Genomic DNA, 25,408 nt, shown 5'->3' with positions numbered 1-25,408 from the left:
AGTTGCCGAAGCAACAGGCGCCAGCTGCACCTGTCCGGAGGGACCTGCGGTGGGAGCAGCAACACCACGGGCTGGAGCGACTATGGCAGGAACTGGTACGGGGGCAGCAACAACAGGAACTGGCGGCAGGTCGAGCGAGGAACTCTTGGGGCAACGAAAGTCAGGGGCTGGGGCAAAGATAGCAAAAACAGGTGGGGTCATCTCCTTCCTCGGCAAGCATGGCAGCGGGGATGGGACCGAAGCTGTAGGGGTAACCATTGCCACGTGCTGGGTGTAAACCAGGTGAGGAGGAGCTGCATACCCAGGCGTCGACATCGTTGTCGTCGTCGACGTCTCTGGTCCGTGCATCACCGGCCTGGGTCCCTGAGTCGCCAGGTGGTACAGCGCCCGGGAGTCCAAGCGAGTACCAGACCTGCTCGAGATCGCCACCCACAGCAGGCATACTTGAGGAGGCAAGAGTCGGGTTAGTTGGAGGGGTTCCCGCTCGCCCGGGGGAGAAAGTTCCCACCCCGAGCGAACGGAAGACCCCGAGTACAGTTGAACGTCGGGGTGCCGTGCTCCCTCCTCTACACTCGACTGATCGAGTGAAGAGGCGGACCGTGACACGTCCCCTGAAGGGGAAGGAGCCATACGCGGGAGCTGACACGGAGGAAGGAAAGAGGAAGACGTGTCTGTAACCAACGGTGTCGCTGGAGAGCCCTCCGACGACACCTTGGCCGCCTTACGAGCCTTCTTCCTCCCCTCGTATCGCTCCCACTGCTCCTCCGACCAAGATACACATATCACATATGTATCAGTGCGAGAGCATTCTTGACCTCGACACCGAGTACATAAATCATGAGGGTCAACATCATGTAATGACCTAAAGGCCCCACACCTACGGCCCTCCACACCAGGGCACAATCTGCGGCTGACTGGGGGGCGGGGGGTCTCTCTGTCTCGTAGCCGCTCATCCTGGCACAGACAGCAATACACAATTGATGAAAAAAGGGAAAAACAAGTACTTACAGTCACACAAGTTTTACTCAAGATAACCATACACACGAAAGTCTTCGATAAAGCAAAGGCGAAAGCAAATGACGATGGCGGGCAGAGAGGCGAACACACGTCTTGCTCCGTCGGCGGCCGAAAGCAAAGTGATGTTTACCTCCCAGTCGGGCGGGACTCCCGACTATCGGACAAGCAGTTAACTACCGAACCACCTTGTTCGAAAGCTTACGACCAGTTCCAGCTGCGCTGAAGTACATTCCATATGTTAAAGGACCGAGGGTTTGTATTACGTGTTGGAACAAATTTATTTATAAATTAACCATACAAACATTATCTTCTTCCCTCTTGAAATTTAAGGATATCAGAGTAAGATCTGTGACAAATCTATTGGAATACGTACACTCTAACCCTGAGAGAGAGAGAGAGAGAGAGAGAGAGAGAGAGAGATACTAGAACATTCATTGACTTATGACAGCTGTGCTGCATTAGTTTTATCCACAGATGGATGTAGTACTGTCTCAGTCTTATCCACAGAGTACTAGACTGTCTCAGTCTTTTACAGATGTAATAGTACGGTCAGTCTCATCCACAGATGTAATAGTACTGTCTTCCAGTCTATCCAGATGTATAGTAGTACTGTAGTCTATCACCCAGATGTAGTACGGTCGCTTACCACAGATGTAATAGTACTGTCAGTCTTAGCCACAGATGTAATAGTACTGTCTCAGTCTTATCCACAGATGTAATAGTACTGTCTCAGTCATCCACAGATGTAATGTACTGTCTCAGTCTTATCCAGATGATGTAATAGTACTGTCTCAGTCTTATCCACAGATGTAACTAGTACTGTCTCAGTCTCCACCACAGATGTAATAGTACTGTCTCAGTCCTTACCACAGGTCCTATACTGCTCAGTCTTATCCAGCTAGTATGTCTCAGTCTATCCACAGATGTAATAGTACTGTTCAGCTTATCCACAGATGTAATAGTACTGTCTCAGTCTATCCACAAAGATGCAATAGTACTGTCTCAGTCTTATCCACAGATGTACTAGTACTCTCAGTCTTATCCACAGAGTAGACTGTCTCAGTTTATCCAGATGTAATAGTACTGTCTCATCTTATCCACAGATGTACTAGTACTGTCTCAGTCTTATCCACAGATATACTAGTACTGTCTCAGTCTTATCCACAGATGTACTAGTACTGTCTCAGTCTTAGCCACAGATGTATAGTATGTCTCAGTCATCCCAGATAGTTACTGTCTCAGTCTTATCCAGATGTACTATACTGTCCTCAGTCTTATCCACAGATGTAGTACTCTCAGTCCTTTACTCCCAATGTACTAAGTTTACTGTCTCATCCTTATTCCACAGATGTAGTACTGTCTCAGCTTATCCAAAAATGTCTAGTACGGTCTCAGTCTTATCCACAGATGTACTAAGACTGTCTCAGTCTTATCCACAGATGTATGTTAACTGTCTCAGTCCTTTCCACAGATTAATTAAGACTGTTCTCCATCTTTACCACAGGATGTACTAGTACTGGTCCTCAGTCTTATCCCCAGATGTATTATGTCCTCAGTCTTAATCCCAGATGTAATAGTACTGTCTCGTCTTGATCCACAGATGTAATAGTACTCGGTCTCTAGTCTTACTCCACAGATGTAATAGTACTGTCGCAGTCCTTATCCACAGTGTCATAGTATGTCATCTTAAATCCACAAGAATGTACGGTACCTGTCTCAGTCTTATCCACAGATGTACTAGTACTGTCTCAGTCTTATATCACAGATGGATGCTACAAAGGACCTTTAGTAATGCGTACAGTGCTCCCAGTGAGGTGCACTGACGGCACTAACCCCCTACAGAGCTGGATACATATTGATAACTATCATTCCTTACAATGCTGAAACATGATTCTTGTTCGCAAAGTCTCTACTAGGTCTAGGAACTGGATGCAAAAGACACGACACTGACCGACTGTGTATAAATGGGACCCGTATAACTGAAGGTCCGTCACTGGTCCCTGATGGCAAGGGCGGCAGCCACCACCACCTAACCACACCCTCAGCTCCCCGTCCACGCCCACAACTACCCATCCACCGCCCACTCCCAAGGCAAACTGTCAAGAGAAAAAACTTATTTTAGTAAAAGAGTACGACTCGCCTATAACAATAACATTGTTAAATAAGGCAACAAAGTTCTGCAATTGTATTTCCAAACTCAACTTACAGGAAAGAAAAAATGGAGGAAAAGTAAAAGGAACAGAATGGGAAAGAAGAGAGGCCGGAGGAAAAGGGAAAGGAAGAAACAGAGAAAGAAGAAATAATATGAGGCAAAGACAATAGAGACGAAAAGGAGATGGACAAGATATAATAAAATAAGAGGCAGAGACTACAAAGAATAAAAAGAGAGACAGCTAAAGAAGAAAGTGAAGATGCAGAAAAGAAACAAGAGAAAGGCAAATGCCCAAACAGATATGAAAAGCTGAAGAGGAAGAAAGCAAAAGAGGGGGTGGAGAAGCTGAATAAATAGGAAAAAGTGGAGTAAAGGAGAGACCACAAGAAAGATAATATATGGAGAATATGAAAAACAAAGTGAAAGAAGGTGAAGAGTAAATTGGGAACAACAAAAATGATGTGAGCAAAGAATAATGAGAAACAGAAAGGGACACACACATGTAATTATAGATATATGTTTAAGGCAATCCCTGGTTATCAGCGGACTCAGTGAATGGCGATCCAGTTTTATGTTGTTTGCCTAGCGCCATAAAACAGGTGATTTACGGCGCCATAACACGCCAACTTTCGGTTATCTTTCAGTTATCGAATAGTGTTATGGCGTCCTGACATACGTACCTAACAGAGGTGCCATTAACTGGTTATCGGCACTATAAGCACCATAAATCACCGACTTTCGGTTAATGGCGGTTTTCGCTTATCCGCAACCCGTCAAGAACGCAATCCCCGCTGATAACCGGGGCTTCCCTGTATATATATAATGTATGTGTGCATGAGTATTGTGGCTATAAAACCACAAATAACCCACTGATATCTAATTCCCATTATATTAAGAATAATTTGCACCCAAATTATTCTTAATATAATGCCCACCTACCAAAACCAGAGATCAACCCATGCCTATTTCGGTTGATAAATGAATCGCAGTGACTTTATGAAGTCAGCTATCAAGTGGAATGTAAGTTTATTGTAATTCAGCTTCTGTACATATTCCTGCTCAGATATCATGATGGAGATGATTGTTCATGATTCTAACTATAAAATCTGAATTCGCCAGGAACATGTGCTAAACAGCCCCAAAATCTCTTCATAGCTGACTGGATCAAGTCAATCATTCATAACCAAACCAAATGGAGCAGGTTCGAAATCTGCTTGGGGTAGTATATGAGCACATCCCTGTCTAACAAACTAGAAATGGAAAAATAAGCAAATGTTATTTACATACCGCATCCGTGGCCAAGCAATACATTGAGTACACGCGATCTGGTGTCATCAAGCCAAACCCAATGGTGGACATCTGAACTCTCTGACCTAACGGTCCATTTGTAACTTGCCATACAGAGAGCTCGTCCTCAGCTGAAAAATTGAATGATTGTACGTACAATACAGTACAACGAGCTCTTGCTCCTAGCTGTTAAACTGACAAGATCCCTAGATTCTCATAAAAGTTTGATCTCAATCAAGTTAAAAGCTCACTAAAATTATATAAAACAGCAACATATAGTTAATTCTCTGTTTGAATAGTAGTTGATGCACTTCCGAATAGAACACTTATTACTTGCAATCATGGCAGCAATAATCTTGTCAGGTAAACCTCGTGATAACGACATGCGGTAAACCTGCTGAGGCTTCAGTTGGGGCAATGCTGTTACTAGCAACTGTTCTGGGCAAGTAACAGGAGTATCTTGGGACTTGTCTCTCACATCAGATACATGAGCCATTTCCATTTCCCCTAAATCCTGTGAAACTTGCATTGGAAACCGACTTGTTCCTCTGTCTTCGTCATCAGTGGGCCAATTCCATAAAGTCAGCATCAACTCGCCATCTCTGTCTTCATCTCTAGTGTCCGTTTTCTTGCTTTCAGGAACAGAGAGGACACCGAGGTAGTCACCTTTAAAACTGTAATGAACAAGGTGTGATTTGTTTTAGATATTTTCTACCCACTGCAGGTGCATTTTCAATATTTTGCTACTTTTAAAGTGATAATGTAATCTTTCCTTAGGGATGAGAGAAATGTCTGCTGAACACATTATACTCGGGGTCATTAACCCTGAAAGTCAGAGACATTGATGAATAATCTTAGATTCGTATGTCCTATATCTAAGCTACTCCATCTAATTTGCATTTCATTATCTGATACCCTTGGAAAAAATCCTTAACAAAATTTGTTTCTTTGCCTTCTAATTCTTTATATTGTGTGACACATTTCTTTAGTAAATTCTAACCAAACAAATAATAATTATCAAAAGATTTGGCGAAGTGAAAATGATCTTTTCCAACCAGAGATCCAAATGTCAAATATGAGTTTACACACAAAAATATTACATTCAAATGGGAGGTAGTTGGATGAATGAAGCTCGTTTCTTCTCTAAGGATAAAGAAGTTTATTCAATAGTCGACTGACCTGAATTCAATGTGGTAAATAATATGACCTGACATGAGAGAATGTGGAGGAGAATTTTTCACCAGTGGCCACTTCTTCCACATGAGATGACTCATGCCACCTGCGTTCTTGCCGCCCACTACTACAGTCCTACCACTAGGACTCATCTGTTCAGTTGAAAGAAAGGACATTTCAGTTATTGACATTCATATGAGTGACTTGGCTTTCAAAGCATAATTTTCTACATCCATTTTTATTATTATTAATATTAAAAGCTTAAAGATAAGTCTTAAAATCCACAAAGAGAAAAATAACTAAACAAAATAATGTACATTAGCGAGAATGCTCAGTCGTCTTTTATGGTGAATACAGTTGTGTTAATGTAGGCTTGAGTCAATGTTGTGTGTTTCAAGGCTTTTGCATACTTTTGTGGATGGTATTAACAGGGCGTCTAAGAAAAGAACAGAATTAAAACCAGACTTACCAACAGGGAGTAGAGGAAAACAAGAGAATTAAATCCAGATTTACCAACATGACATCTTGTTTGTGTAGGGGTTTAACAGAACAGTGAAAAGATAGCAGTATATAAGTAGGAAAAAAATAAACATCAAACTAGGCAAAAAATTCACAATGAGGATGTATAACAGAAGGTGGAAGAATTTTTTGCAAATGGTATTCAAGAAGACTTAAGATCTAAGTTAATGCTGTATGAATTTTGAGACTGGGTTGTGTAACTCACGAACGATTTAGTAAGATATTTTGAGGGAAGTACTTTTGAAGAGGGAAGTTGCATACAGCAGGAGGCATGGTAGATAGAGGTCTAAGTGAATGACGTTTGCTATGCTATGCTATGCTATGCCCCTGGGTTAGGTTAGGTTAGTTCAATAATGTTTCCAACAGATAATTGGATAAGGTTACCAGAATGAAATTATTTTCAAGAAGATTCCATGGTTACTTCTTAAGATATGGCGTCCCGCTTTTCTCAGGGAATGTCCTGTAGCATATTCCCGATCTGTAAGAGTACCAGACCTTCCCTGAAAAAGCTGTCATATCTTAAAAACTAACCATAGAATATTCTTGAAAACAACCTCATTATGTTTCCAACACTAAAATTACTTCCTTACTAATCTATCCCCAGGTACATGGCAAAAAACAAGGATTGGACGACTGGTGCAATATTTTTGTACATCTCGGGAATTTCCGTCTCAGTACTCGTAAATTGGTTATAGTTTGGGGATATTTTTTGTTTGTATGGTGTTTTTACGTTGCACGGAACCAGCGGTTATTCAGCAACGGGACCAACGGCTTCACGTGACTTCCAAATCACGTCGAGAGTGAACTTCTGTCACCAGAAATACACATCTCTCACTCCTCAATGTAATGGCCGAGAATCGAACTCGCAACCACCGAGGTGGGATACCAACACCGTACCAACCACGCCACTGAGGCACTGTCCGGGAAAAATGCCTTTCTGGTGAGGTGAATAAAACTCGTGTAGGTCTTCTATGAGTCCACACTCTTAATGAAGAGCAAAGCTTCCCAAGGAGATGATAAGCACACTGTGAAGCATGGTGGTACTCATTGAGTCAGGATTTGGAGTAACTACCTAACTCTCATAAAACAAAATAAAAAATTGAGAGCGTGGGATGTGGCGTAACAAGTTTGTGTCAGGTAGAATATCGAAATGAAGAATATAAAGATTAGGTATGCTAAATTATTCACCATAAATGCAATATAAAGAAATGTATGTTTCTAGAACAAGGTAGGATGAATAGCTATACATGAAGGATACAACAATCCTTTCATAAATATTACCTAAGAGACATTATGATCAAAGTTTGTCAGTCTCTACTGATTAGCTGGAGAAACTGGCTGTCAAGGAAGTTTTGTAAAGAAGAAAACAATGGGGCTGACAATCTGCCAAGTAAAATCCACACCCACCTCGATGGCGTCGAGACTCACTAAAGGTGGAAACATCAGGAAATGAGAAGCGTCTTGGTGATCTTCCAGCGACTTTGTTCTCGGAATGTCTCTTGCATTTCCGGTGGGATCTCCAGAAGCACATTCATCATCCTTGACTCTGTGCTGATGGACAGTAGCACTGCTGCGCGGATTTTTAACGGGTGTTGTGACCAACCCACTCCTAGCTGCCCAGATCACGCTCGAGCTGGCTGCTCTGATGGCTCCAACCGACCATGGGCCAACCAACACACCTCTGTGATTTCCAGTGTAAGGACAACATAAATGATAACATGATCGACATAATTTCCACCGGATCCACTACAGGAAGCTTTGGCATCACCAATCAACGAACTATACCACACTAAAAAGAAAAAAAAAGCGAATGCTTAAAATTCTCTCAAGCTATCATCATCAATAGTTTACGGTCAACCGTCAAAGTATATTATGTTCATTGTGATTATGTTGTAAAAATAAAAGAATATCAAAATGAAAAAAACATTTAAAGGTGATAACAGTAAATTATATCAATTGCAGTCTAGTAAACATTAGAAGAATATAAACTAAAAGTTTCCAAGAAATACCTGAATGCAGATCCCATCCCATGATTCAACATCGATGATCTTCAACCATTTGAAGGCCAGTGTCGGCGATTGGATGATGAAAATTGCATAGCATTATAACTGCACTTAATATCGTTTCTAATATATTGGCTATATGAATGAAAACTGAATGATTTTCCATAATTGTTATTTTTTCTCAAAACTCGAAAACTGCTCAGTATTTAGTTATCCCTTCTGAATTACAACAGACTTGTAGACCTTGCTCCCCATTTATTTGATAGGTTTATGACGGATACACTTTAATTTCAGTGACAAAGTTTTACACACACACAGTATATATATATATATATATATATAAATGAATGATTATAATATATACACACATATAATAACCATATACACATAATACTGTATTGGGTTTCTTTGCGTTTCGTTGTTTTGTTTGTATGGTGTTTTTACGTTGCATGGAGCCAGTGGTTATTCAGCAACGGGACCAACGGCTTTACGTGACTTCCGAAACACGTCGAGAGTGAACTTCTATCACCAGAAATTCACATCTCTCACTCCTCAATGGAATGGCCGAGAATCGAACCCGCGACCACCGAGGTGGAACACTAATACCATACCAACCTCGCCGCTGAGGCACTCTGCGCTTCGTTTGGACGAGCCTTTTCTTCTGAAACAGGTACGTATATATACGTTCGTTGCTCTAAGGCAAGCATCTGTCTGCTGAATCTTGCAAGGCTGACCTTTATAAATCTATTTTTTTCATGTAGACCGATTTGCATGAATGCAGCAAAACTTATTGCTATTCGTTTATATTAGTTCTTCTATTCATAAGGCAACTGCCAACGCACGATTACACATCCCTACAAGAAGAGATGGAAACAGCCTTTAACGAGGCAAAATTCAAATTAAAAACTCACGAATTGCTTGAATTACTGATCGTTACTTTCTTGAAAGTTGTGTTTTTGGGATTTGGGGTCAAAGATGAGCTTGTCTAAACGAATGTATACTTCGAACTAACCCAAATCTGGTGGAATGGAATATGTATAGACCAAGCACTGGGACCTACGTGGTCATTCAGCGCTGAAAGGGAAATTGCGAGTAGAAATGTTTGGAATGTGTAACAGGAGGAAAACCTCAAAGCAGTTAAACTATGAAACGATTGTTAGAAGATGGTGGATGGCAAGATGGAAGAAAGAGAATGATAATGGAGGTACTGCAGGCGGCTTAAGGGACAACCGCTGTTAATTGCTCTCATATCAACGATCAGGAATATTTGCTCATGAAAGGTTATATTACGAAAGCTACTGATTTTCGAAAGATTAATTAGTACGAAAGCAACCGATTTTCGAAAGAGTAATTAGTACGAAAGCTATTGATTTTCGAAATATTCATTAGTACGAAAGCTACTGATTTTCGAAATATTCATTAGTACGAAAGCAACCGATTTTCGAAAGATTAATTAGTACGACAGCTATTGATTTCGAAAGATTAATTAGTACGAACGCTATTGATTTTCGAAATATTCATTAGTACGAAAGCTACTGATTTTCGAAAGATTCATTAATACGAAAGCTACTGATTTTCGAAAGATTAATTAGTACGAAAGCAACCGATTTTCGAAAGATTCATTAGTACGAAAGCTATTGATTTTCGAAATATTCATTAGTACGAAAGCTATTGATTTTCGAAATATTCATTAGTACGAAAGCTACTGATTTTCGAAAGATTAATTAGTAAGAAAGCTATTGATTTTCGAAAGATTAATTAGTACGAAAGCTATTGATTTTCGAAATATTCATTAGCACGAAAGCTACTGATTTTCGAAAGATTAATTAGTACGAAAGCAACCGATTTTCGAAAAATTAATTAGTACCAAAGCTATTGATGTTCGAAATATTCATTAGTACGAAAGCTACTGATTTTCGAAATATTCATTAGTACGAAAGCTACTGATTTTCGAAATATTCATTAGTACGAAAGCTACTGATTTTCGAAAGATTAATTAGTGCGAAAGCTACTGATTTTCGAAATATTCATTAGTACGAAAGCTACTGATTTTCGAAAGATTCATTAGTACGAAAGCTACTGATTTTCGAAATATTCAGTTAGTCACGGAAAGCTAAGCTATGATTTTCGAAAATATTCAGTAGTACGAAAGCTACGATTTTCGAAAGATTCATTAGTACGAACAGCTACTGATTTTAGAAAGGATTCAATAAACAAATGAGGATTTTCGACACATTCGGCACTTTCCAAAATCCGGCATAAGAAAGATTATTACTTTTTTTCTCATAGTTCCCACGCAAAAAAATTAATGCTCTACAAACATGGAATGACATTATTTTATTTAAATAAGGTCATAAGAGTCACTATTCACGTTCGGTTTTACATACAGCCTTCCACAGGGATGATTCCCTCTCTGGCTGCCCCTTGTACGTTTTCAAAATAAGGTGCTTCTATGTTATAACTGTCTTTTGGTGTTTTCTCGTCAGTATCATACCTCCTGCAGAATAGCAGTCTCTTTAGTTCTTTTTAAAATTTGCTTTCATCTTGTAAGATCTTTACTTCAGGCGGTATTTTGTTATATATTCTTGTTGTAAAATGTACAAACGCTCTCTCGCCTGACTTACAATTTGTTCTAGGTTCCATTATGCTTCACTTGCGTGTCCGATTACAGTATTCATTTCAGGTTTAAAGAAGCTTAAGCAGTTTCCCAAGTACGATGGTTCGCCATATTTTAGTGCTTTAAAGATTGTAAGTAATATTTTATATTCTTGGTTTTACTGGGAGCCAATGTAGCTCGATTAGTGCTGGGGTTATATAGTCCTTTTATCAATTTGTCATAAGTTGAATAGTTGAAAAAATAATGAAAAAACATTTCGATAAAATTTGCTATTCGCTCCTACTCATACCAACAATAAACCACTTTCTTCCGAATCGTCTTTTTACAAATTAACCCTTCTGTTTGTTCAGTAGAATCTCAACTTCTGCGTTTGAAGAAGAGCTTTATTTTCAATAATTCACCTTTCGACGAGACGACGGTAGATGATTATTTTCACTTCATTTCATTTGAATAGCAAATGAAAAGCTATTTAAACAAATAGCCCTTAAAAGGATACAGTGTTTCCATGATGTTGTGAGGGTCGCTCCACAGTCGCTATGATGCAAGTTCAACAATAACGACGCTGTTACTATGGCAACCACGAGACGCCTCATGACGTAACATAACTGGTGTAGGGGTTCATGGGCTTTCCCTTTGCAACGGCGCCCCCGTTACGTCTGCGGTGTCTAACTTTTTGGGTGTCTTTTTCTCTATTATGTCTGATTTCTTCTTTGTCACACATGGCGTAGCATTTCTTTATATTCTAACATCGTTGGATTCATTAACTTGCAACTTAGTCGGTATGTATTTAACTTTTCCTTTTTTTTATTCTGGGTGAAACAAAAACCAACAAATAAATGTTATATTTCCTCGTGATAAAACAATTCCAGATTGTTCACTGGTGGACACATATGATGAAGTGGTTTCCTCCAACGTGTAGTTAATAATCACTAATACATTTTTTATAGTATTCATAAGTTAAATTTACCTTATGCCAGCTTAGGTCCTTCCCCTAAGCATGATATGGTCGTTGAAGGAGAAATTGAGTAATAAAGGAAGTAATTTTGTCTGTGGTGGTTAAAACAAAAGAAAAAAAAATTCGCAGAGCAAAATTAAAAGCCAGTTACAGAGACTCACTTCCTTTTTGAAAGCATTCTCTCCAAAAAGTTAGTCTGGATAAAATATCAACAGAATATTGCTTGAGTAACAAAATTCAAACGAAGATTTTTCCGCACAAATATAAAAAAAGAAAAAGTGTATTCCTCAAATTGGTGGTAATTATTTAGGACTGCGTGGAAGCTTCTACAAGATAGGTCTTCCAAGCCATTTGAGGTGCGTGAATGATTTCGACTTTGACATAAACAGATAGTATGCTGTTTAATCGGGATATTTCAAGAACAGTATATGAACGGAAGAATGATCTAATTCATTACTGAAGGCCTTTTATCTTTGTACGAATGTCCGTAACCTGATAAAATGAAAAGATAGCAATAAAACACTGGAATAGCAGCTGCATAAAGAACAAGAAGATACAATGACCCGATAGTCTGGTTACCTTCACTGTATGCGTTTAATCGGATCACCTGAAGATTAGCGACCAATAATACCTCTCCTGAAAAAAATCGACCCCGATATTTTCCTCCTGAAGAAAAGCGACCCCAATATTTTCCACCTGAAGATAAACGACCCCTGCTTGTTGGTGTCTCCAATCTTCAGGTGACCCACTTTAATATTATAGAAAAAAGGAGAAAAAAATATAGATATATATTCATTAAAAACTGCTTTATTAAACATTTGTTAAAAACACAAATTTAGACCAACAATCAATAGTTAATTAAAAGCGTATTGTCTTGGAATTTCAGTACAAAAATAATCAAACCTACTGTAATCCCTGTGGCTAGTGCATGCAGCGCAACATTACCTCTTGCCAGAACATACAGAGCTTGCCAAGAATCTTTAAATATGCGGATAAGGTGCGAAGCACCGTTCCGCCACGGCCTTACTGTAACCCGTTAATTCCTCACCTTAAGAAAAGCGACCCCAATATTTTCCACCTGAAGAAAAGCGACCCCAGCATGTGTTGGGGTCGCTTTTCTTCAGGTGATCCGTTTAATCTCTACAGAAAGATATGTTCCCCTGGTCCTACAGCTCTCAGCAATATTTTCATTCCATCCCATACTTCCTCACTGCATGGCTTGATTTGATCTGGCGATAGAACGAACCCTTGAGCACCTTCGTCTCTTAGCTCTACGGTATAGGAATAGTTCACTTGTAGTACACCTTTTGCCCAATCATCAGTGGTTCCAGAAGCTAGATACAGACCGCCTCCCGCATTGATCACTTGATACACAGTCCCATATCTTTTCTTGGCGGCAGTCGCCCAGAGCTCTCCCCTTCCGATCATTTTCTGAGTGTCAGGAGCTTCTTCCGTCGTCCATCCCCAAGGGTACAGAATGTACTGGCCATAGCTGTGAAAGGCTATGACCATCAAGAGGTTGGACGTTCCTGCAACTGCCAACATGGCATCTTTGAGGGCTTGGGTTTCTGGTTCCGAGAATCCAGCAGAGCCTCGATAATCCTCGCTGCAAGGGTTGTCTGATGAAAATAGGCCGAACTTAAAGTCCCAGTTGCGGTTCAGATCAACGCCATCACAACCACCACTATTTATTCTTCTGTTTTTCCGCCAAAGACGATTAGATGTCCACGAATAGAGGTACCCATCAGGATTAGCCATTGGAACGATGAAAATGTCCAGGGTTTCTAATCGGGAGCAGTCTTCTAAAAACAAGGGAATCATCTGAAGAACCACAGCTGGCGATATCCATTCACGAGCGTGAATACCTATAGGGGTAGTCAGATCACGGTGAGTCACTCGTTTTCATTATGAAGTTTAGAATATACAGGGTATCCATCAATCCCATTTACATTAAAACAATATAATACATACACATAGATACATACTACAAAAGCCATTGATAAGATATCTTAATCTGATTTGTTCTATGTACTCAGCAGTTATCAAAGTTTTTCATCACACTGCATTTGTGTATTTCATGTAAATGAACCCCTAAAAAAATAGCCAGTGCTCCTCAGGAAAAGGCACAATGTGTTTCATGATTTATCAAAACGAAATCGGATAAGCAGACTCGGCGAAACTATAGAACTAAGTATTTTATGGATTTTTGTTTTAATCAATTTATTGCGCCCATTGGCGTCAGACATTTGGGTACATGGTAATACAGTAATATTGTTTACATCTACATTGTAATTAAGTTATGCCTAAAGAAAAAAAAAATAATAAGAAAATAAAGTATATACAGACATTTAAGTACATATCAAAACAGTATTGTTTACATCTACAGCACATAATGAGGGTTACACAAAGGAATACAAAATAAAGTATAGACAGATATTTGGTACATATTAAAATAATATTCATCACAGGGACAATGTTGGATAAAGGCAGGAGTGGACGACCAGCAACATCTTTAGAAAACATCGATCGTGTAAGATAAGCTTTTGATCGTTCTCCTACAAACTCCATCCGTACTGCTGCCGAACACTTAGGCCTATAGCTACCACGTTCAACATTGCACAAAATCCTACGACTTACGATTGTACGCTTACAAAGTGCAACTCATACAGGTACTTGAAAGCCAAATGATAAACCAAGACGAAAGAGAGTTTGCAGTTAACATGCTGGAAGATGAAACGTTCCTCGGCCTAGTTTGTTTGAATGATGAGGCAGCCTTTCGTGTTTCAGGGAAACTGAAAACACAAAGTGACGAATCTGAGGATCAGAACATCCCCATGTGACTAGTGAACGTCATCGTGATAGTTCAAAGGAGAATGTGTAGTGTGGGAACATGTGCAATCATTGGTCCGATTTCCTTCGAGATATCAATTACTGCAGATGTTTACACCTTGACCTTTTGACTGAATACGTGGCTCCACAACTAGATGACCCTCAACAAACAATCAATTTCCAGAGATTTCACAATTCAAATTCGCCATCCAATGGCACAATGACCTATATATTCTTTATTACCTAATATTTTCGGATAAACTTTCCATAAGTAATCTTGAATACGAAATTGCAAATAAACCATTAGGATACTGAGTAATTAAGAAGCAAGTGTGGCTATTAAAAATAGAAGAATCTAAATGTTATCAATGCAAAATACCATTAAATCTAACGACGGGAAAATAACACCACTCAAAACGTAACAGCTATAAAATAATACCACTCTCAATCTAACAACCACAAAATACCACCACTCTCAGTCTAAAACTATAAATTAATGCCACTAAATCTAACTACAATATGTTAATTTGAAACGGCGCTAGGAAAAGACCTTACCCGCTTCTATCCAAACCGCGCCACCCACACTGCACCTTCGTGGTCTGATGTGTACCAGCCAAATGTCACGTCCTTCTATCGATTTGCCAATGGAAGTTACGCTCAGTCGGGAAGAATGTGTCGTGTTGAGCTCTTTCAAGTACCATTCAATCTGAATGAAAAATAAAGCAGAAAGCGTAAAAGGTAAGAAAAGACTCGGATACATGATACTCGATTAAACTTTGTGCTTCTCTTCTCTATGAAATTTTGGTCAGCTGGATTAACAGGCTATTTATTAGGACTACCTGATCGAGGGTCATGTAAGAATCGGACAACGGCTGAGGGCAAGATGAGCTGGAGCAAGTGTTTGACGATCTTCTTCTTGTTGTCCTTCTTCTCCTGCAATAAATTAAAATGATCTAATATGTACATATATATGTTATTGTCACATATTGTTACAATTTTTATATTAACAAAATATCAGGCCACAAATTTTGTTTAATGTCCAGTTCAATCTACCTCAGGAATAAGCCAAGTTACTGCAAAATGCTTGAGAAACTGAGCGTGAGCACAGTTTTGGCCCGACGCCTTACTAATCTTTTCAAGACGCAAGAACCCTACAAACCTTATTTCCAGAAAGTACTTGGGAGGACGTTAGGCAAGGTCAGAGTGGGACGATCACGACACAGTGAAATGGACCAGCTGAGAGAAGAATTAGCTGACATAGAGAGGCAGAGTGAGTGGTCTTTTTACTATAACTGCAAGCTGTAGATCCATCAAGATAAAAGGAGGAAAATTAGATTTACGGAAGTTATTAAGAACCTTATGGGGCACAGAAACTGCACAAGCAGAAGCAAAAGCTTATGAATAGCTTATATACCCACACCCTTGACCAGGTGGATGAGGAACAGGATGAGCCAAACCAAATGTTAAGTCAGTGAGTGAAGGCTTACAGATATATCAAAGTACCTAATGTTAGTATCGTGTAGAGGGAAAGGTAAAGAAGTTGAGAAGGTTAATGTAAAAGAAATACAATAGTGACCTGATTTTGATTTGATTTGATTTATATAGATTTTTGGCATTGTGCCAAGCACTGGGGCAGCTAAGGCCATTCAGAGCTGAAACGGAAATTGACAGTAAAAGGTTTGAAAGGTGTTACAGGAAGAAAACCTCAAAGCAGTTGCACTATGAAACAATTGTTTGGAGAGGGTGGACAGTAAGCTGGAAGAAAGAATATGAACGGAGGTAGAGTAAAAGGAACGAAAGTAGTTGCAGCTAGTGGCCGAAGGGACGCTGCAAAGAACCTAAGTAATGCCTACATTGCATTAAATCCTTCGCTAGTGACTGATTAGCCGCATGCCAGACATGGTACCCCTCATTACAATGAAATGGTGGAAGGAGTTGTGATGAGGATGGACAGCGGTGTTATACTATATTCATTATACCAACTTATTCAGTGTATGTGCTAATAAAGAAAAGAGGCTGCAAAAGAGAGGCAATCTTCATTAGACTGTCACAGTGGCTATGCTTATTTCCAGCAATGGTGTCTTGGCCAACCTAGTCGAAGCGAGTTATGGGAGATAGACCAACATTTAAGAACTTGCTCCCATTTATCACAAACCAGTTAATCATGTTAAGTTACTATGTTTCTGCGAGTGAGTAAAACAGAATAATTATTCCTCCCTAAGAAAGTTATCAAGAAATCGTCTCCATTGACTGCATACCGACCTTCAGGTAAGAGGCGAGATCTTCAACCAGAATCTTGTAGGACAGATTGTTCTGAAGCAGCGTCAACAGGACTTCTGTCGAGTGTTTAGCACGGACTCTAATCATCCTCCTGGATCCAGATTCGTCCAATATGTCAACGAGTCCCTTGCTACGGAGCATTGTTGATACAAGTCCAACCTCTCCTTGTAATTCCCATACCTACAAGCAGAAAAAAAATAAGTGATAATAGTCTATGGACGATGGATCAGTTCACTAATCCCAGGTTATTACCGGACGAGTTCAAATTGGGTCTACTTTATAATTCATTATCTGTCAGAGGTTGGAAGCTCCGAGTGCTACCTACTGTACTACACCACTGCAGAGCAACAATACTTTGAAACCTTACTTTTGTTGTGTAGCTGCTTGCTTCTTCATCTTAGTAAATTAAGTTTCTTTAATCAAAAATTGTTATCACAATATCAATCATTTTTTCGGATGATCTTATTTGATCTCCTTATTCTCTTTTCTGTGGTACAATTATTCCGGAGTAAGCCTACATTTATCCCATCGCTGAGGCTGTGGAGGGAGACTGTTGACTTTTTCCTCTTTTACTTTCACAAGGGAAGGCTGCCAATGGCCGTGGGTAATTAAAACAAAACCTCATGGCTTCTTTGGTCAAGGGAAATTGATTTCCATCCGCATCACCGGGTAGGAATGAATATAAGACTGTTGTCTATTGAGGAATGCTTCTGTTCTGTACCTGCCAGAAATGGCACCTTTTCAATCCTTACTTGATCACCTGAGAGAGCTTCGTACCGAGACCAGCAAACGCGAGGGAAAATGATGACCAATCCCAAAATACTTGTAGGACGAAGCTGCATCTGCATTCAAAGAAATGAAGGTCCGTGAATGTTAGAGGTTTGTTCATAAAGAAATTGCATAAATTTATGATAAAAATCATGACTATTCCGCTCACTGAATGATAAGACGTCCACGCAAACTATACTCGATACGAAGGGATATTAACCGTCTAAACTATCTTTGTCTCTGTAAATGAGATACAATTTGAACAATATGCATATCAACGCACAAATAACGAACGTTGCAAACACTCAAGGGGAAATTATTTGAAACCGAGGACAAAAAGTTACTCTTATCATCTATAGTACTACAAAAACACACCAACTACATGGCAGGGAAAACATTAATATTAAACAACCAGTAACAAATGCGTTCTGGATCTTTGAATGACCCGAAACGGTCTGAAAACCGACAGGAATGAGTGACTATTATACAAATCACAACTCGCTATGTAAACAAGTTAAATTCAGGCTCCAAACATTCACTTTATATAAAAAAAAACCATTGTATTTAGGAAATATATTAAAAACGTTAAAATTCACCACAGTTTCAAGACCAGCTGGTCTCCTATGCAGCTGATTACAGAATATTAATAATATAATAAAAGAGGGAAGTTACAAGTGTTAAGAAAAAAAGTATAAATAGCCACCTTCGGTCATTACCGAATGCCATTATCATCAACAATTAAATATTCAACAACCTTACAATCTTGTTAGGGGATTACTATTATCATGAAAATGCTGTACACAAATGCTATTAATTAAATACTAGGGAAAATACTTATTTACAATTTTTTTGGAGTATCATAAATAGGAATAAGGACAATGCCATAATAGCAACAGATAGCCTGAGTGCCTTGCAATCACTAACACCAAGAAAAGCTGAATCAAATATCATAGTGAGAAGAGCTATAGACCTGCTATCACAGATCAGACGAGCCGACAGAATGGTGCATTCATATGGGTGCCTTCACACATTGGTATCAAAGGCAATGAGAGAGCCGACGAGCTTGCTAAAGAAGGCGCAAGGAAGGAGAGAGTGGATTACAAACTGACACCATCCCTGAGTATGTTGAAGGACTCAGTTGCTATGGAAATAATGCAAAGATACAATGAGAGAATAGAGATGCTCAAAGAAACGCACTCATCAATAAGAAAATACCTTGAAATTACTGGAGGTAAACCACCTGACTACAAACTTTGTGGACTGGAGAGCAGAAGAGAGCAAACAACATATAGCAGACTAAGGATGCAGAGCCGATACCTTTGGGAAGTACTGCCAGCTGTCAGTCCATCAGAAACATGCTGCAGACTATGTGGCGAGTTAAGGAAAGCACACTCTAAGTCATTATCTCGTGGAGTGTGAAGAGATTACTCATTACAGGCCACAGGGACTGAGTGAAGTTGACCTACTCAAGCATTTTCTGCAACCTGGTGTGCTGAAAAGGGTTATCAATACTCATCCAAAATTTGCTTGCTCCAGATAGTCAATAGACTAGTATATATTGTATCTTGTTGTACAAAATCAAATTGTAGTATGTTTTATTCACTTAGTAGCATAAGAAATAACTGTTGTATTTCTACCTTGTTTTTATAATATTTTCTTAAAATCTTATGTTTTGACCTCATCTAAATGCAATTCTTTCATCAAAATAATTATCTGTATAATGTGCAGAACTAAACTGTAGTATATTTTATTCTTTCGAGTTACCTGTTAGTACCAATGAAATTGTTATGGGCCTTTTTTTTTTCATAACTTTTATTTAAAATTTATATGTTGACTCATCCAAATGTAACTCATTCAGTTAAATATCTATATCAGCATATTGAGCATAAAACTACATTGTAGAACATACTATTTTGGAACCTCGTGTTAACATCATTAAAACTGTTGTATATCTAATTTTTCTTATAATATTTATATATAATGATGTGTTGACCTCATCTGAATGTCATTCATACTGCCAAGTAATTATTTCAAATTTTATCCTGTTATAAAGTAAAACATTGCTCATTATTTACTCCATAGTATACCACATGTTACTCCGTTGCAATTGTGTACCTCAACAGAAACCTGAGATAATGTGTACGTATCTTGTATAGCAGACATTCAAATAATTTTTTTTTTTTTTTTATGTTCTGAAAAATATATATAAAAGTTCAATATCTTGTAATACTTAAGACTAATTATATAGTGCAATCACTTAATGGGTAATTCCTATTCAACATATTGTAATTTCCCAATATAGTTATCTATAAGCATTTAAATTTTGTAATACTACCTGAGTACCATATCAGCCCCGACGAATGACGTTTGTCTAGTAATCAATAGGGTGGAAAAGGTATGTATGATACCACAACTTGTATTTAAATTTTGTAATACTACCTGAGTACCATATCAGCCCTGATGAATGACGTTTGTCTAGTAATCAATAGGGTGGAAAAGGTATGTATAATACCACAGCTAATGCCATTCATTCAAGAGGGCTTTCCCCTACACGCATACCGCGTCCGGGTTGCCTGTTGTGCTGTGCTTTGTAAGCTTTATTGCACAATAAATTGTTTCTCTTGGGGGGGAGGCAAAGCGAATGCATCATGTAAATTAATGGTTGTTAATCATCTACGTCGCTTTTAATAATGGAAGGAAGGAAGAAATATAGAATTTAGGCCGAAGGCCAAGCGCTGGGGCCTATGGTGACATTCAAGACTTAGAAAGTATATCGAGAGCAGAATGGTTTAGAAGCTGTAACAGGAGAAAAACCTCGCATTGCACTATGAATTAACTGTTAGCAGAGAGTGGAAAGGCAGATGGAAGAAAGAGAATATAATAGGAGGTACTACAGTAAAAGTAAACGAAAAGGCGTGCAGCTAGGGGTCGAAGGAACGCTGCAAAGATGCTTTTAGTACTAACGGCACTAACCCTCTAGCGGGACCCAGAGACCCAATATTCTTCAAGTTTGCGATGGCAGATTAGACAGCGGTCTCTCGCCCCGCCGTTCCCCCCTCCAACAGAGAGAGAGAGAGAGAGAGAGAGAGAGAGAGAGAGAGAGAGAGAGAGAGAGAGAGAGAGAGAGAGATATTGCCCACGTGCCAATCCCATTAATCATTCGGCCGCTCTAAAAGACCAGGACGCCGATTACGAATGTTCGCGGCAAGTGTCCAGTGGGCGTTGTGACAGAGTCTACATACTTATAAAAGGAAACCTCGTTTCCGAAGCCACATTCGAGACTAACTGGCATCACATGCAATCAACAAATAGTGTAATTGCAGAAAGTGAGAGAATCAAATGGTATCATCAAACAAATGACTTCAGCAAAAACCTAATATATCATATGAAAGAAAGAATGGTTACAACTGAACTTCGGGAAACAGAAAGAGTAAAGTTATGTTCTAGCTTCGGCATACTTAAAACAACAGCCCTGATCCACACATGTGGAAACTCATATAATTATTATGTGCTCTCACAGATGTAATAAATACATGACTAGATATATCAAGAATAAACGCTTACACTTGCATCACCCGATAGTGATGGCTGTTTGAAAATAAGCAACGCCGATATCTTTTATGCGTATAAAACAGCTACCGTTTAAAGTGATCTTCATATCTCAATGCAAGAAATAAATATAATTATCTTTTTTATTCTCATTCTTCTCTGCACTTTGATTGCAGTAACTGTAATGATTGCGAAGACAAGTTTCGAATATGGCACCACAATAGGACCATGATGTTCTAAAATAGCTACATAGACCTATACCTCTGTATTAGCTAACAGAAAACTAAGAAGAAAATAATACGATCTGGAACCTATGAAGGGATTATTCTATACAAATACTTCAATAAACCTTAGACTGAGGTTCAGCGTACTTTCGTTGAGATCTGCTTTCAAATATGAGGGCTGCTTAATTTTAATTAATCTGAAGATTCCAGAAATTTTGGAAGCGTCTTCCCGGGGCCTAGCATTTGGAAAGAAATTATGGTGTACCTAAACCTGGTGATAAAATAGTATACATGGAATATCGCTAAATCGAATGGTGATTACTATCAGTATTTCATGTTTTCTCGTAATTTTGTAACCGACTTTTGAACTTCCGGGCATCCGGGGTTATAAACCTTTTGAACTACTTTTATCCGGATGGCATGACGCGGATGACAGATGATAAACGTTTCCGATCACAGTTATACAATACAACCTCCATAATACTGTAGCCTGCATTGAAACCTCCATAATACTGTGGCCTACACCTGACAGAACACTCAAGTTAAAATAATCAATAAATTAAACGTTAAAACGAGGAATTACTAAAAAATTACAACATTCTTCAAGTGAAAAAAAAAAAATGTACATAATGTAATGTCTCAACATTCCTGGCCGTGTGGCTTTGGAGTATACATCAGCATCTTTGGTGTTTTGATAAAATGATCGTAAAGCCGTAATCTTAAAGAGCAAAATATTAACTACAGAACAGTAACATATTCATTAAGGTTTTTGCGAGGTTATTAAATGGGATTCTTTATATGTTTATTACAAGTAAAACAATTGCGACTATTACCGGGAGGATGAAAATCTTGTAGGAAATAAATGAACTTTAATAACTTACGAAGTCGGTTTCCAAATTGTTCAGATTTTGAGCAATCATGAGTCTTAAATCAGTAATTAAACAAATAAAAAAAACTGGTGTTGAAATGGTAATTTTGGTACAGAATTAATATGCCTATTTGCATATCGACAGCAGCAAAAAATGCCTCTTAGACCAATGAATCATGGAGACGCACAAAAAATGAACGAGATGCCCAAAATGACTGGCTGGTTTAGATCAAGCATGGATATTACCCTAAGTATGGTCAAGTGTGACCATAAATAATCTTTACCATAGCATTGCCATGCAGTTAACGATATAATTATAAATAACACCACTCGTACGTGTCACCAAAGATTCTTGTCACACGTTCAGTTCGTTTCAAATTTCCCTACGGCAGTTCCTTCACTTCGCCAAGAAACCTATTGGCGATTTCATGCTCTTCGTCCTCTATGAAAATACCTTTTTATCATATATATATATATATATATATATATATATATATATATATATATATATATATATATATATATATATATATATATCAGATGTATTCAGCTCTCCTTTATCTGCTTTCTTGAAGGCACTCAAATCTGGAATCACCAACTTCGATTTTCTCGTGTTTACATAGATACAAATGTTCGACATTCCCAATGTTACCGTGTTTATTTCCCACCATAGGTATCAGGCTTCGGTTGCAGAAGACGACTGCCGGGGACGAGCTGTCTTCCTCATAGCTGAACGTCGTCTTACAATCTTTCAGTTGATCACCTGCCTCTCTTAAGAGCATTTTCGCCTACTCGGGGAGTAAGCCTACAAACCACTTTGTTGCTGTTCCTTTTCTTGATAACGTACGGACGGTGTTGGAAAGCTCTATGGAAAAGCCGTAAAAGGTCTGAAAACTGTTTCTCGTTGAGTTGAAGATACATGAATTTTAGGGTAGGATATTTATGATTTATTAGAATGAAAATGTGAAAAAAATTGCATGTTAAACAATACAGAACATTTATTTTTAATAAAATATGGTAATTTATTTTAATTTTCGTTGGTGAAACTACGCCTGACAGTAGTTGAATTTAGCACGCACCCCGAGTAAGCTGGAGGTAGGATCACGCCTAGTTTCATTCTTATTTTTGACGCGGGATTTCCGTAGGGCCACTGGAACACTCCCCATTGAAGAACTTGAATAATTACGCGAACTCCGATTTAACCTTTTCATCAATGGCATTTATTTTTCCTCCTTCTAATTTGAAAGTATTCAATGATATTTAAGAAGTCGAATGCAATCATCTTTATCTACTTAGAAAAATGAACTTAACGAATGAAACAAAAATAACTGAATATGAATTATTCCTTACCGTTAAAAATTCTGATGTCACAGTCGTTGATAAACCAGTGTACGCAAACCACTTGAATGACATCTGTGTAACTACTGCCCACATTCTCTCTCTGACTCTCTCTCGCATCGTCTACACCCTATTGCTACACAGTCTTTCTCACTCTCTCCAAACTTACGTATACACAAAAGAAAAACTTTAGCACTTGTTCACTCTAATGCATACAGGTGTTATGTCACTATGATGCACACAGTGGTATGTTTATTTTAGGAAGGAAAAACTCTTGATTTTAAATATTACCACACGCGCACGCACACGAAGGTACTAGGAGAAAAATTCATAATTCTGTCGTCCTTAGCGTCTGTGGAAAGTCAAGATTGCGTCGAATAGGTTGCTTTGCATCATTTACACTTGCAAATTCTGCCAAACCAAAGCTGTGCCATATTTTACTTACTCTTTCCTTATTTCTATGGTTTTCAGTTTGGGGACTCCTTTATTTTTACTATCCGTAACTCAAGGACTAGGACGAAGAAAAATTCTTGCCACATAAAGGAATGTAGGCTTAATATAAACTCGAGTGTGGGAAAAAAAACAAAAAGTGGTTGAAAAGGTGCTGTGGGTAACAAATCGTTTGACAAGGGAAAAGTAGCGAGACAAAACAGTCCTTGTGTAATTTTATTTTCATTTTTCCTTTTTACTTTCACCTTTCCTTTTTTTTTTTTAAACAGTTTCGCAGAATCAGCTATCTAATTTCTTTGCAAAATCAGGTATCTGCTGCCTTATTTGGATATAATTTTGTGCATTTTACTGTAAATACGACAAAATGAGCTAATTTTTCTTTTCTATTCCCGATTGTATACTACTTTTACAGCGAACTTCTCTGCTACGAACAGCCGAATCGGATAAAAACAGCAGTTTTACTTGCCGTACTTATGTTGCAATTCAAGTAGCATAGGGCTTAAATATTTACACATTCGTTGTGGAGAAGAAACCAGTAATTAAGGAAATATGTATTGCTAAATTCAAGCTGCAAGTTGAAACTGAAGCCGAGAAAACATGTTCAAGATGACAAACGGCTAAATTATTGTGCCTCGGCAACATGGATGACTCTCCTTAACTTCGATAATATCCCATCAAATTCGACCGTAAACGAATGAGATTAATGTATCTTAATCAAAACTATTGAGCATGAAAGCATATATTTGAGCGTGTATGGCAGATGGGACGAAACTTTCCCCCAAGGTTATCTTTAAATGGAAATTGATCCCTAAACCAAAATAACCGAAGGCTATCTTTGTTTCACGGAAGCCTTAACACGCATATAGCGCATGATCACTACGTTTGTATTTCACATAATAATAATATAACAATAATATGAGAATACTGTACGTGCAATATTATTGGATACGGTGAAATAAAGCAAACCTTTTTAATTAAAAGATCCATGGAATAGATACAAACTGTATTCGTCATGTTTTATAATACGATATATTATATAATACGTCATATTATATAATACGATATATTATATAATACGTCATATTATATAATACGATACTTATAAGTATTCGTGAATAATATACACGCTAATTTTATATTCCCTGTATGATGCGACCCGCTTAAAATAAGTTTCGGAAAGTAGGTCTTCAAAAGTCGCATGTAGTAGTACACGTATACTATTATCATATAGTGTGTGTGTTAGTCACAAAAAATAACATTGTTTTTACACAACCTGCGTCTGACATAGTCTAAAAATGAGCGGTATCAGTCTGCAAGTTCCCCAAAATTGCATGTTGATTTTACTACTGTTCAGTGATACTGTGCCCTGCACTTTCTAT

At 38.5% G+C, this 25,408-nt stretch overlaps 1 protein-coding gene and 1 long non-coding RNA gene across 2 annotated transcripts; both read right to left on the bottom strand.

Moving 5' to 3' along the window:
- Window positions 1–12,597: 12,597 nt before the first annotated feature.
- Window positions 12,598–15,465, bottom strand: LOC135201998 (carboxypeptidase B-like). Its single transcript, XM_064231272.1, has 3 exons — window positions 15,392–15,465; window positions 15,108–15,258; window positions 12,598–13,588 (listed from the first exon to the last, which is right to left on the bottom strand). The coding sequence occupies exons 1-3, from the start codon at window positions 15,404–15,406 to the stop codon at window positions 12,864–12,866; spliced, it is 891 nt and encodes a 296-aa protein (XP_064087342.1). The 5' UTR covers window positions 15,407–15,465; the 3' UTR covers window positions 12,598–12,863.
- A 972-nt stretch (window positions 15,466–16,437) lies between these two features.
- On the bottom strand, window positions 16,438–23,653 carry LOC135201997 (uncharacterized). Its single transcript, XR_010311631.1, has 3 exons — window positions 23,592–23,653; window positions 17,585–17,674; window positions 16,438–17,012 (listed from the first exon to the last, which is right to left on the bottom strand). It is a non-coding gene; the product is annotated as an uncharacterized LOC135201997 (long non-coding RNA).
- Window positions 23,654–25,408: the final 1,755 nt, after the last annotated feature.

Source organism: Macrobrachium nipponense, chromosome 30 (genome assembly GCF_015104395.2).
Source record: "Macrobrachium nipponense isolate FS-2020 chromosome 30, ASM1510439v2, whole genome shotgun sequence".
Taxonomy (NCBI): domain Eukaryota; kingdom Metazoa; phylum Arthropoda; class Malacostraca; order Decapoda; family Palaemonidae; genus Macrobrachium; species Macrobrachium nipponense.
Note: the sequence above shows the minus strand (reverse complement) of the source record. Positions and strands in the feature narration are given on the sequence as shown.